This window comes from Centropristis striata, chromosome 3 (assembly GCF_030273125.1).
Source record: "Centropristis striata isolate RG_2023a ecotype Rhode Island chromosome 3, C.striata_1.0, whole genome shotgun sequence".
In the NCBI taxonomy this organism is placed as follows: domain Eukaryota; kingdom Metazoa; phylum Chordata; class Actinopteri; order Perciformes; family Serranidae; genus Centropristis; species Centropristis striata.
The window spans coordinates 23,876,074-23,889,179 of NC_081519.1; the positions used below are offsets into that span (position 1 = coordinate 23,876,074).

The 13,106-nt window shown below is 38.3% G+C and overlaps 1 protein-coding gene across 1 annotated transcript in view; it reads left to right on the forward strand.

Moving 5' to 3' along the window:
• Nucleotides 1-12,713, forward strand: part of pcbp4 (poly(rC) binding protein 4) — a 185,081-nt gene extending 172,368 nt beyond the window's left edge. Inside the window, exon 15 of the mRNA XM_059328417.1 lies at nucleotides 4,485-12,713. Within this exon, the coding sequence (XP_059184400.1) occupies nucleotides 4,485-4,911 (427 nt within the window). The 3' untranslated portion in view covers nucleotides 4,912-12,713. The remainder of the gene's footprint in view (nucleotides 1-4,484) is intronic.
• Nucleotides 12,714-13,106: the final 393 nt, after the last annotated feature.

Below are 13,106 nucleotides of genomic sequence, written 5' to 3' on the forward strand. Positions count from 1 at the left end.
TATCGTTAGTTGTAGTCAGTGGTGGAAAATATATTCAGATCCTTTATTGCAGTAAAAGTACTGATACAACATTGTGAAATGACTTCACTACAGTAAAAGTCCTGCATTCAAAACTTAGTGAAGTAAAAGTATCAAAATGTCTTTAAAGTATCAAAAGTAAAAGTACTCGTTATGCTGAATGGCTTCACTCATATTGTTTTATTTATTCCAAATTTATTATTTGATTATACAGTTTTCAGGTAGGGCTTATTTAATTTCTTAACATACTGTAAATTAATCATGTTTTTCATGTTAAATATGCATCTGAAAACTGACTAAAGAATAAAAAGTACAACATCTGCCTCTAAAATGTAGTGGAGTACAAGTATAAAGTTACATAAAATAGAAATGCTTACAGTAAGTACAGTACTTACAGTACATTTCTATTACCTTCCACTGCTGCTTTTTAGGCCACATTTATCTGACGGATTCAGTTACTGTTGGAAATCTTTGCGAAATCTTGCAATACTCTTTCAGGTTTGAAAAAAAGTAAATAATATTTGTGTCAGTTGGGCAACATTAAACAGTCTCCACCATGGAGAGCACGGTTTCACATCAGTGAGAGACATCTGAAGAGTAATAACACTTTCCACTTTTCAAACAAACACCAACTCTGGTTCAGTCTAAATAAATCTTTAATTCAAAGAGTATGAAGTACAAATGTGCTGCTGGCTTCATGCTGCGGCTCACAGCAGCTTCATCTTTATCATCAGGATTAAACCAAACAGGGAGAGAGTCCTTTTAGTTCTAACAGTCCTGTAAGTCTCTGTGATCCTCAGCTGCTGCAGCAGACAGACAGACTGCCCTCTGGTGGCGGCTGCTGTGTATTACACACAAAAAACAAACGTGTATATAAAGTTGTGTTTCCTTTATGGGGAAGAGTGGCCACCGGGAAAGTCTCAGGCCACTCCCTCTCAAATATCTGCTCACTCTGCATGTCTCCATTACAAAAAGTCCCCCAGTTTTGACCGTGATTCCTGATCACATAGGCGATGGATTAGGGAGACGCAACTATGGCCACCATCGCTAACTGTACACAACATCAGCAGCTGATCATAAACGAAGCAGCATGGCTAATTATGCACAGCGTCTCCGCTGATCATAAACATAGCGATCGTGAATTAACCGGCATCGCTAACTGTGCACAGAGTGTCTGGTGCTTGTTGTAAACAAACAGAGATCGCTAAGTGAACACCTCCTGCAGTAGCAGCACATACACACTGTACTGCTACAGAGCTAACTGTTTGCCGATTAGTAATTTTCAGACTGGGTGCTAAGGGGTTAACATCCCCTCCGGCTCTGTGAATGCAACTGGGAGAGACTGCTGCAGGAGGACTGTGCCACTTCGACTCATTCTTACTCTTCTTAACAAGCCGCCGGCTCTTTAAGATCTGAAAGATCTTAAAAGTTGCTAAATATAGCAAAAAAGTTGCAGCTTTTACAAATGGCGTGTGTTGTTGTGGCGTCGAGTACTACATCACATCCTGCTTAGCGTTCTATCCAATCAACAACCAGGCTTTTTTCCGGGGAGAAAAAGACGTCATATTCAAATCAGGGGAGTGAGATCACCTCATTCCGGGTATTGGGCAGTAGTGGAAACACCCTTTAAAGCATCTCTGCCTGTATTTCTGAGGGTACTGAATATCATACCTAATAATATATAATAATATGTTGTAACACTTGATTTCTGTGTCTCTGCGCGAAATATGACTGAACTGCTGTAATCATCTATGTGGAGGCAGCAGCATAAATATGCTACGCTAATATTCTGTGCTGGGAGGGTCGGTGGGGGGAAAAACTTCCGGCCACACTCGGAAACATCTCATTGACATGAACGTTTCGGCAGTGCACTCACACGTCGTCTCTCCCTCTCCAGTTGGAGAACAGTCTTTTGCTCTATGACATGCGTTCGCTGATGGCTCTGATCTGAACGCGGCCCTCTTTTATCTGCTGTTGATTATTCACGGCTCAGAGCCGCTCCTTCTGGACCTTCGTGTGCAATCAGGAAACCTGTCAGAAACTCCCACAGAGAGAAGGAGCCGAGCCACAACTGCAGTGGATACAAACACTCGTTCAGTCAGCTCCAGCATTGAAGATAGAAAACATTTAGTGGGAATAATGTTAATAAGTAGTACTTCTAAATTATTAGAAGACTCTGTTTGAGTGCTAGATACCAGGCTATGTGGATATTATCTTAATGGTTAAGATGTGGATGATTATTTTAGTGTTCTGCTATCTCTTTAAGGGGACAAATACAGTCATGGAAAAAATTATTAGACCACCTTGTTTTCTTCAGTTTCTTGTTCATTTTAATGCCTGGTACAACTGAAGGTAAATTTTTTTAATGATAACAACAAAAATAGCTCATAAGAGTTTAATTTAAGAGCTGATATCTAGACATTTTCCATGGTTTCTTGACAATTTTTCTTCTAATATAATTGTTTATTTTTAAATTGGGGGAAGATCCCTTTATGTGAACATCATCACACTTTATTCCGCTTGTTGTACTTTTATTGGTCGTGTTGTCTGTCTCATTGTTATCTGTTGTTTGATTTTTAATTCTTTGCTGTATTCATTTAATGACCACTGTGTATGCTCATTTTGATTACCCCTCTGGGACAAATAAAGTATTTTGAATTTAATTGAATAATAACCAAAAACATTATCAATAAAACCATGGAAAATGTCTAGATATCAGCTCTTAAATTAAACTCTTATCAGCTATTTTTGTTGTTATCATTATATTTGTCCAAACAAATGTACCTTTTGTTGTACCAGGCATTAAAATGAACAATAAACTGAAGAAAACAAGGTGGTCTAATCATTTTTTTCCATGACTGTTAACTGCTGTATACAGTGTTTAAACATATGGTTTGTGGTTGAGTTGCAGATTATTTGTCACTTGTTCAGCTTGAATTAGAGCCATAACACTTTTTTCTTTTGTTACATTCTTCTTGAACTTCTTATCATCTTAAACATCAGACTCACTGACTTTAAAACACAGCTGACACATTAGCTGCACATATTTGTGTGTAATATTTCTGTTTCAAGCACTTGAGAGTAAGATGTGTCTTATCTGGAGAACATTTCACCACATGTTGAGGTGATCTGGCTCACATTTAGACCTCAGCCAGGTGTAAATGATAACATCTGTGAAGTTTGGCCAAAAAGCAACAAGCCGGTCTGACAAAAAGCTAAAGACACCTTCCTCCTCCAAACAGCATGTTTTCTTCCCTCTGCTCAGATCATTTGCATTTGATGGATCAGAATCAAGATCCACACTGTAAAAAGGTGTATCTAAAAACAAGATAAAAACACCAAAACTGAGGGAAATTATCTTGCTGCATGGACAGATAAAATCACTTGACACAATGTCTTGAATTAAGATTGTTAAATCTAGAAATAAGCATGTTGAACACTTAAAATAAGAAATTAACTCTTACAACAAGACAAATTATCGACCACTTCTAAAAAGTTTTTTTTATCTTGGTAAGAAACAAATAATTTGCAGCGCAGGGTTCCTGTGGGTCATTTTGGAGGGTAGAAACTAATGACATGTGTGGTGGTACGGGTTGGAGGATTTATTGAAAAAATGGGAATGTATTTTAGTGAGCTACAGCTTCACTCCCCCCAAAACTATGTGATAGCATTCAACATATACAGCTCCCTTTGATGATGATTTTGTTTAAAATTATAATGTTACTGTCTACTAGAGTCACTGATATCCATTAAACATGAGAATATGAAGACATCAGTACAGTGAAAAAGGCCGTTTTTATACAGAAAATACTTTAAGTAATTTGTAATAACTGATGGGATCTTCCTTGGTCCATGCTTCACCATTTTCTCAAATCAGGCCGGTAGTTTCTCTATAATCCTGCAGACAAACAGAACTGAGAAATGAATCTGATCCAGCAGTAAGATCTGGACCTGGAGTGGGACTTCAGCTCTCTAAAAGATTAATTCAGGGTTTTTTTCTGCTTCTTTTTCCTGTTTTTGAACCAGCATCATCTCTGACAGAGCTTCCATCCTAATATATCTATAATGGTTTTGTTCCCTCCTCCCAAAGCCCCCTCCCAAGCCATCACCCCAACTTATACAGCACACCCCCCATCCGTACAGCGAACTCCCCTACAATAATCTGTTGCAACCTCCAGCAAAACACACCTGTCTTATGATTTTAGTTTTGTCAAATTTCCTTTATTTCATTTTTACTCTCCAAAAAAATATCCTGTCGTTTTTTTGTTTTATTTTGGGTTTAGTTTGGTTTTTACTCTTGATTTTTTTTTAACATGTCTTTTATTTAACCCTCTAACCCTTCTCCATCCAAAACTCCCTCTCCCTGACCCCTCTCCTTCCTTCCTCCACCCTTCGTCCCCTCCTCCACCTCCTCTCCCTCCCTCCCTCCCTCCCTCCCTCCTCCCCCCATCCTTCCCTTCCTCCAGTTTAGAGACCGCCAAATCCACCGCCCAGTCCTCCTCCATGCCGTCTCCCGTTGACCTGACCATGAGCTTCACCCAGCCCGCCCCCCCTGCCTCGTCCTCCTCCTCCTCCCCCCTGGCAGCGATGGGCGCCACGCTGCCCCACGCTCAAATGCTGGGCGCTCCCTACGCCCTCCCCCTCTCCAGCCTCCTGGGAATGAAATCATTCCCTTACCTGGCACTCTCCACCCCCCCTGCCTCAGCAGCAGCCGCGGCGGCTGCCGCGGCCATCGGGGCCCCCATGTTACAGGGTTCCATGCAGACAGCAGCGTCGGCGGCGGTTCCGGTTCAGGCTCACGCGGCGGCCGCCCTGGCGTCCTACACCGCCAAGATCTCATCTTCAGCCAACGGGATGAAGAAGCCGGAGAGACAGAAGTTTGCGCCGTACTGATGACGGAGCAGGAATGAAAGTTTGCATCAGTGAGGTAGCTTCTGGGAACGAGGATGGTTTTTAGATGGAAGGGCACTTTTTTTTTTCCTTCTTCATTCTCTCTCTTCTCTTTCTTCCTCTGACTCTCTTATTCCTTTATTCTTCTTGATCGATCAAAAATGTCAAAGTGGGATTACTCAAACGTGTATGTAAGTCAATAGCAGCAACAAATCAGGTTTTTACACAAGTTGGTCACACAGTGAGTGAAACAACTCGTCAGCTGAAGCATCACTGTGTCTGTTTCTGTGAGTCCGCCTTCTAGCAGGTTGTTGTCAGCTCATTTATTTAGCTGCTATATTAATTTGTGTCATTGGCGGCACACTCTAGCAGCCGTACAATAAATAATAATGATGAAATAATATAAAACACAAAAAAACACTGTTCATGTCCCTAACCTTCACTTAACTTCACATTTGACCAACGTAACTACACTGTAAAAATTTTTTATAGAAATGACAGTAAAACGCTGACAAACTGCAACAGAAATAGAACATCAAATCTAAAATTGTATATCACCGTAGTAGACACATTGAATTACCATAAATCATGAAACAGGTAAACTTTATTTTTCACCGTCATAAAATGTAAAAAAAAAAAAAAAACCCACACAGTTTACCGTAAAAAACATAACATTTTAGTAAAATTTACGAAGAAATGTCACAAGTACTGAATTATTCTGTCTAAATTACAGATTTTGCTGATGTCTGCATTTCACTTTACAGTAAATAACCTTTCACCATGCAGCAAAAGCGTTCCATAATGTCTCATTAATTCTCACTGTATTTTTCACTGTGACAATACAAATATTTTTTTTAGTGTATGTCGATTCTGGTGCTTGTGCCACCCTCATAACTACTACGGCATTTATTTTACTTCTAAAAACATCCTTTATAATGACTAATCAGGAATTTTTTAGCCCTAACCTTATAGAGTTAGTTCTGTGGCATAGTCTGAAGGAAACTGTAGACTTTTAACTAAATATTGTCTCCCTCGTAAATACTTTTGGCATTTGTTTTACTTTTTAAACTATGTTTTATGACTCCTGACGAGATTTTTAGCCCTAACCTAAGAGAAGTAGTTTTGTAGCCAGCGACCTGCCGTTTGATGAACTAATAACAACCTACTGGACCTACTAGAAGGTGGAGTAGACCCCTACTTGCCCATTCTAATGCGAACATGGCTGCTGATAAAAACCCATTGAGTCATCTATCACAGTGTAGCTAAAGAGGACTGACCTGATCCTTCAGAAACAGCAGCTAAAGGGGCAACACTAATGTCGGTTGTAATTTAATTTTTTTGCTTAATCAGAAAATACTAAAAAAGAAGAAGTCATTTCCTCTGCAGACTCATAATGAACTGAGAACCTGCTGCCACTCTGATCCCAGTTAAGACACCAGACTGCTGCTTCAGAGGCTCATGGGTAATCACAAATTCAATGAGCGTGATTGTCAAATTTTCACACTGATATCCTTCTGAGCTCCACATGAGGAAAAAAATGAATTAAAAACAAATAGAAGATAAAGATTTAACTCCCTCTGACCTTTTCTACAGGACAAACAACATGTTTGTGTCAGAGTGGAGATTTGAAAAACAAAGTTACTGCTTAAATCCTCAAAGTCAGGTGAGAACTGACAAAAATATGAGACCCGGTGTCTGATCACTCCTGATCCTGATGGATGTTTTTACCTCTTCATGACTCAGTCGTGATGTGCAAAAGTAGACAATCCTGTGCAGAAGCTGCTGTGACGCTGCATGATGTTTGTTTAGTGTTTCTTATGTTTCTGTGCAGATATTCACAGGTTTGATAAACCTCTCAGGGTCACTGACTCCTCCCTCGTAGATAAGTCTGTGTCACTATTTGCATTCACTTCTATCTCCTTTGCATTTATATGATCTGGGATCTGGTTCCCTCATACACACAAACTGATGGCTGCCTTCATGTCTCTGCATGTACAATTACACAGATCAAAAAAATGACACTGGAACTTATTTTGATACTTCTGACTTAAATATAAATATAACTTTAGCTTTTCTCTAATGTAGAACTTGCTATTCCATAATTTTGACAAAGACATTATCAGAAAATTAAGATACAATTATACTCATTATTTTGACTCAGAATGTCAAGTCAATTTAGAATTAGAAGGATTTTTTATTTTAGTTTATCTTTTCTTGGCTGCCACAGGAATTAAATTTGTTTAGTTTTTAGTATTTAGTATTTTTTTCCAGATTTTAGGAGAAATAAATAAAATGTTTATTTATAAGTCAAAGAAAAACAATCTGACCTGGAATCAGAGCTGAAACTTTGAGCATTCGCACTAAAAAACATTTCAGATCTCCAGTAAAATATTCAAACTACTGCATAAAGGTCCATGCAGAGACATAAAACAGCACCAGAAGGATCCAGTGTTTCAGGCTGCCACGTCTCCAATAATCCCACTTTGTCAGTTTTGTTTGAGTTTTTATTCACAACTTGTTTTCGTAGCTCTGCCCGACTCAGAGATGCTGTTCAGGTTCGGTGGGTGTTTGTAGCTACTGATGATGAAACTGATGTTAAAGGTTATTTGGGCCACAAAGCCTGTAAAAGCCATAGAGACTCTTCAGCTTCCCCGTCCTCGTCTGTCTCCTGCTCTCTTTTTGTCCCCTCCTCCTTACTCTATTGTATACTCTCATATTTATTGACTAATATGAAATATTCCCTCAGAGAGTTTATATCACTGGTCACTAACACTGAGCTGAACTCGGCTTTTCTATACGATGATGTCGACTTGTATATTCCTTTCTGCTTCCGGTCTCTTCTTTTTCCTTATTTTTGTTGTATAGAGTTTTTTTTTTTTTTTAAAACATACGACAGATTTAAAAGCGTCTTTTTTGAGTCTGTAATTGTTTCTGTTCAGAATTCTCATTTGAAATGTGTTGTTTAAATTATTTTTTAACTTATTAAGAGTATTACATTTAAAGAAAATGTTAAAAAAAAAAAAATGTTTTTCTTTTCCCAAACATGGCTGCAGGTAAATACTGTCAAACTGTATTTTTTGTTTTTTGTTTGTTTTTTTAGTTGTGTGAACAGAATTAAGTGCAGAAATAATTATCACTGTACCATTAATGCTAATAACCAGATGTTTTTGTTAGATAGAAGAGTAGTGTTTTCACTTGTGAGCTCAAACTGGACATTTTACCACACACACACACACACACACACACACACTTTCTAACTGGGGACACGTGTTTTAAATGTCTCTGCTGCTTCTCAACTTTCAGCCTCCACAGAACTAGAATAAAGTAGAAGCAACACGTCCTGTGATCAGCAGAAAAAGACCTGAGAGATTTAAATGTGCCACGCTGCAACAATGATTTTATTTGTAAGGAGAAATAACTAAAGCATCATGTCAACATCCGGTAAAGTCTGTTCTTGGTCCGGTGATCATTAACCCGTCAGGTATTTATCAGGGACCACACTGTGACACCAGGCAGCCAAACTCTGGCTGAACACACTTAAATCACCTTTTTCTCAGTAGATTTAAGGATCAGTTCATCTCTCACTCGTAATGCACTGGATGAAATCAACATTTTGTTGTGTAAAGCTGCAGTTAAACATCAAAACCACCTGATCATAGATATAAAAATGTGGCTTCAGGTGCTGCTGTGAGCCGTAATTAAAGCTGTGATGACGATCATAGTTCTATATTCATTGATATTAGTACTTCTTCTAATGTCTTGGTGCTTTAAATTAAAATCAAACTGGAAAACTTTTAGACATTTATTGTGATTAAAAGATAATTTCTTTCGGAGCAGTTTTAGAAAATGATGAGCAGTACAGATATCTTCCAGACTCACGTTACTTTTTCCATCCATTGAATTTATAACCTGAAGCTTCATTAATCACAAAAATATCAACAGTGTCCAACAACGGTGCAAAGTCGACCAGAGCACCGGGAGTACTTACAGGGTAAACATAAAAAAAAAGACTTGACTTCCAGACATAACAGGACAAAAACACCAGTTGAAACACTTGTTGAGGGAGCAGGGTTCATGTGTACCATCCAGACTCCTCCCGCCCTCCTGATCGCAGACTTTTAACATTAAGTTGCATCAACAAAAGGGATTTACACAAAACATTAAAAGCATTTGTAAGAGACATATGAAATTGCATTCAAATATAAAAATGTAAGACTGAAAACGAGCAGATAAAATATATATATTTTTAAATCAAATATCAACTGGTACTGGTTGCAGTGCAGTAAAGGCAGTGGCAAGCAGAAAGTCTTTAGTCTTGATTTAAAAGAGTTGAGAGTTGCAGCAGACCTGCAGTTTTCTGGGAGTTTCTTCCAGATATGTGGAGCATAAAAAACTGAAGGCTGCCTCTCCATGTTCAGTTCTGACTCTAGGAAGAGAGTCAGTGGCCAACATTTCGTGGGAAAAGCTACAAATTCGATTCTATTACGTTTTGTCGGAATAACTACGAAGTGTTCACGAGAACAGCCTGAAGACAGTAACAGAGTGGGGAGGGTTTGGTTTGAGAAGGGCCTCAAGTTTAGTTTAGGCTTCTTGTCTGTTTAGAAAAAGTCCAAAACATTAAGAACAACAATTCTTCTTCATCTCTTTCCCATTAATTATCTCACGACCCCTTAGCTTTATTTGGTGACCCTTTGGAGGGACCCAACCCTTATGTTGTGAACCACTGGGCTAAACCAGCTAATTAAGTCCTGAACACAGAACTTAAAGACATAAAGAGTCAAAGTTCTTCTTCCACCACAGAGTCACACCTTCAGCTAAACTTTTAGATATCGATCATCCCATCTCTGCTGCTGAATTGTGATTTTTTTCGACAGATTTCCAGATCAGGATTGTGGTTATTCTACTTATTCTAGTTCTGTGGCAGAGTCTCCTCTGTGTGTGTGAAAGTAGCAAGCAACCTTCTTTTATCTTATTTCTTTCTTTTTATTTCTTTCTTTTCCAACTAAACTGATGCTCAGCTCGGTTTACTGTCCTGCAGGAGTGTCAGAGACTAATGCTGCATGTTTGCTTGGCCTCACTAACACACACACACACACACACACACACACACAAACACACGCATGTAAATACACACAATTGAAGGTACACTTACAGACACACACACAGGCCTCGGTCATTGCACTGACTCCCTCTTCACTGACAGTGTGAACTCAAAGCAATACTAAACAGAGCCGGATGAGTAGCGACACGTTGGCACGCAAACATACGTGTGTGTGTGTACAGATACATTCATATTTAACTCGATGGGGTGTCGATGCATAGAGTTATCTGTTCCTTTTGTTTGTTTTTAAAAATAATGATAATAATGTGGTAAATTAAACAAGCTCACTTATTTTTATAAAGTCAATTAACCTTGTTGATGAACTGAATTGAACTGTGGACACCGTGTTTCATCATCGTCCTCTCCACGATCACACTTCTTTATTCATCCATCTTTGTCTCTCTCTCTCTCTCTCTCTCTCTCTCTCTCTCTCTCTCTCTCTCTCTCTCTCTCTCTCTCTCTCTCTCTCTCTCTCTCTCTCTCTCTCTCTCTCTCTCTCTCTCTCTCTCTCTGTTCTTCGTCCACCTGTCTCTTTCGTCCATTTGCATGAGTCTGACTTGAATTGATGTCTATGCAAAAACATGCGTGTGTGGTTCGGCTCAGTGATCCGTGTGTGAGGTCACATGGAGGCTGTGCTGGTGCTTGTGAAGTGCAGCTGAAATTAAAGGGCTACAGTGTGAAGAGTACGGGTCTACGGCTCACAGTGCATCTGCCCTGACGATCAATTAGAAATACTGCAGATACCAAGTCTAATCTGATACTTTTACTTATGTGAATGACAAAGCAGCCCAAGTTAGTGCATCCAGTCCAGTTTAAGTAGTAATAGTATTCTGTTGGGTGTCTAATAGGTTTGTTTCACACCAAATGCAAAGCAATTTACATACAAAGTTAATGCATAGACGACGTGCAGAAATGCAAATTTGGTACAGGCGAAAATTGAATTATTTGTTGTATTTGAAGTTGAAATTTTTCCAATTGCATTAAGTTGTGTTGTAAAAGCCGTACACTACCACATGTATCAACAGGGGATAATTAAGACATTTCTAACATTTTAAGTGATTTTAAAATTTGACCATTTTTTGAGGTGGTCATTTTTGGACATCCCGTAATGTGGTGTTTTACTGTCATTTCTGACCATATTATGTTCTAATATGTATCAAGAGACTATAATTGATCCATAAGCATTTTAGCCATTTAAAAATTTGACAATTTTTGACAAAAAATGACATGCTATGACTTTTATTTTGAGGGGGTCATATTTGGACATCCCACAATATGGTGTTTTTTTGCTTTATTTAAACAAAATATACTACCATATGTATCAACATAGTATAATTTACAGATTTTAGGGATTTAAAAATTTGACCATTTTTTTGATAAAAATCAACATAAACTTAGTTCAGAGCTCTATTCAGAAAACAAGCATTTTAAAAGTGATTTGCTTGTGACCTTGCATAAAGCATTAATTTAGACTTTTCACACTTCTGCATCATGATATTTTGGCATACTTTTGATCCATTTATTGCAACAAAATCATGGCGAAATCTGTTTATTTTGACTGTACACCATTGTGGTAGCAACCAAAAGGCAGTTCCTGGAGGAGGCAGTGAAGTTCATCAAGCTGTGTGCACCTCTGGAGGATACTGAGACATGAAAGTGTTTAGTTTTCAGATGTATCAGGGACGGAAAGAGATGGTGGAAAGGATTGTTGTGATATCTACTTCTTGCATGTCTTCTGTAGTCAAACCAACAAGAAACTTTGCATTTGGTGTGAACACAGCAATTATGAGTTTGTGGAACAAAAAACACTGATTGCACAGTGGTGTAACACTATCAGTAGAAGTATTTGATAATAATGGCATCTTCACAATCTGTTTTCAAAATACTTGAACAGCTGAATTTGACCCAATATTCTGAACTAAAGTGAAAAGAAACATTAAAGGGACTTTGTGGCAGTGAACTGAATCGTGGATTTTAACAGAAACAAAGCCAAACCTTGTTAAATTTAAACAAGTCATGCACTGCTAAGGGGAAAAATTAATTCCACCTATGGTCTCGTTTTTAATGAACACATTTTAATACTTGGGGTCTTTGTGTGTCTAGAAATGCAGAATTCCCTTATTAACAACAGATTCTTGATGAAAATGGCAAACAGACCACTCTCATTAAATCTGAAGTCCTTCACGGTGTTTGAGGAAAGTCATTTTGCAGCTTTACTTTGCTGAACATATTTTGCAGCTTGGACAGGTATCAGGTTAAAAATCTCTCTTCAGGGTAAATGTGCTGCAGGAATCGGACCCTCGGGACAGTGGATGGAGGTTTCAGCAACACTATACAAGACAAGACTTTATCAAACATAGAGAAGGAATTTACTTCAAAACGATGCCCTCATTCCAAGTTGTACTTCAAATACACACATAGCCTGTACAGCAAACATAAACATGAAGAATAAAATCCACCCAAACACACATTCACTCTGAACCAACTGCTGAACAAAAATGACTACGGTTATGAATATTGTATTGCACTTGAACATGAAAAATCCATTATGACTGAGTATGAAGTACTACCATCTTTCTGTTTTCATTTCTACTTCCCTGTGAAGGTGGGGGGCTCTGCTCTTTGTATATCAGCCTGATGTGTTTGTGATTCTGTTTTCTTTCCATCCATGCCATGTTCTAATAAATAAAACCCTCACTGAAAATCACCTGCTGACTGATTCATGTTTGTTGGTTTCAGAGCACAAACTAAACTACCACATGTGTCAACAGACTATAATGGACCAATTTTAAGTATTTTTAACATTTTAAGATTTTATGATTTTTCACAAAAAATGACATGCTATATATAGAATGACTCTTTTTTTGGCGGGGTAATTTTAAAATGGTGCTTTTATGCTAATTGTAAACAAACTATACTACCACATGTCTTAACAGACTATAATTGACCCATTTTAAGCATTTTTAGGCATTTTAAAATCTGAACATTTTTGATGAAAAACAACACGTCTTTTTTTAAGATATTTTTTGGGGCTTTATTTATAGAGACCGCTATAGCTACATGGCAAACAAGGTACCAGTAGGTGCAGTAGATTCTC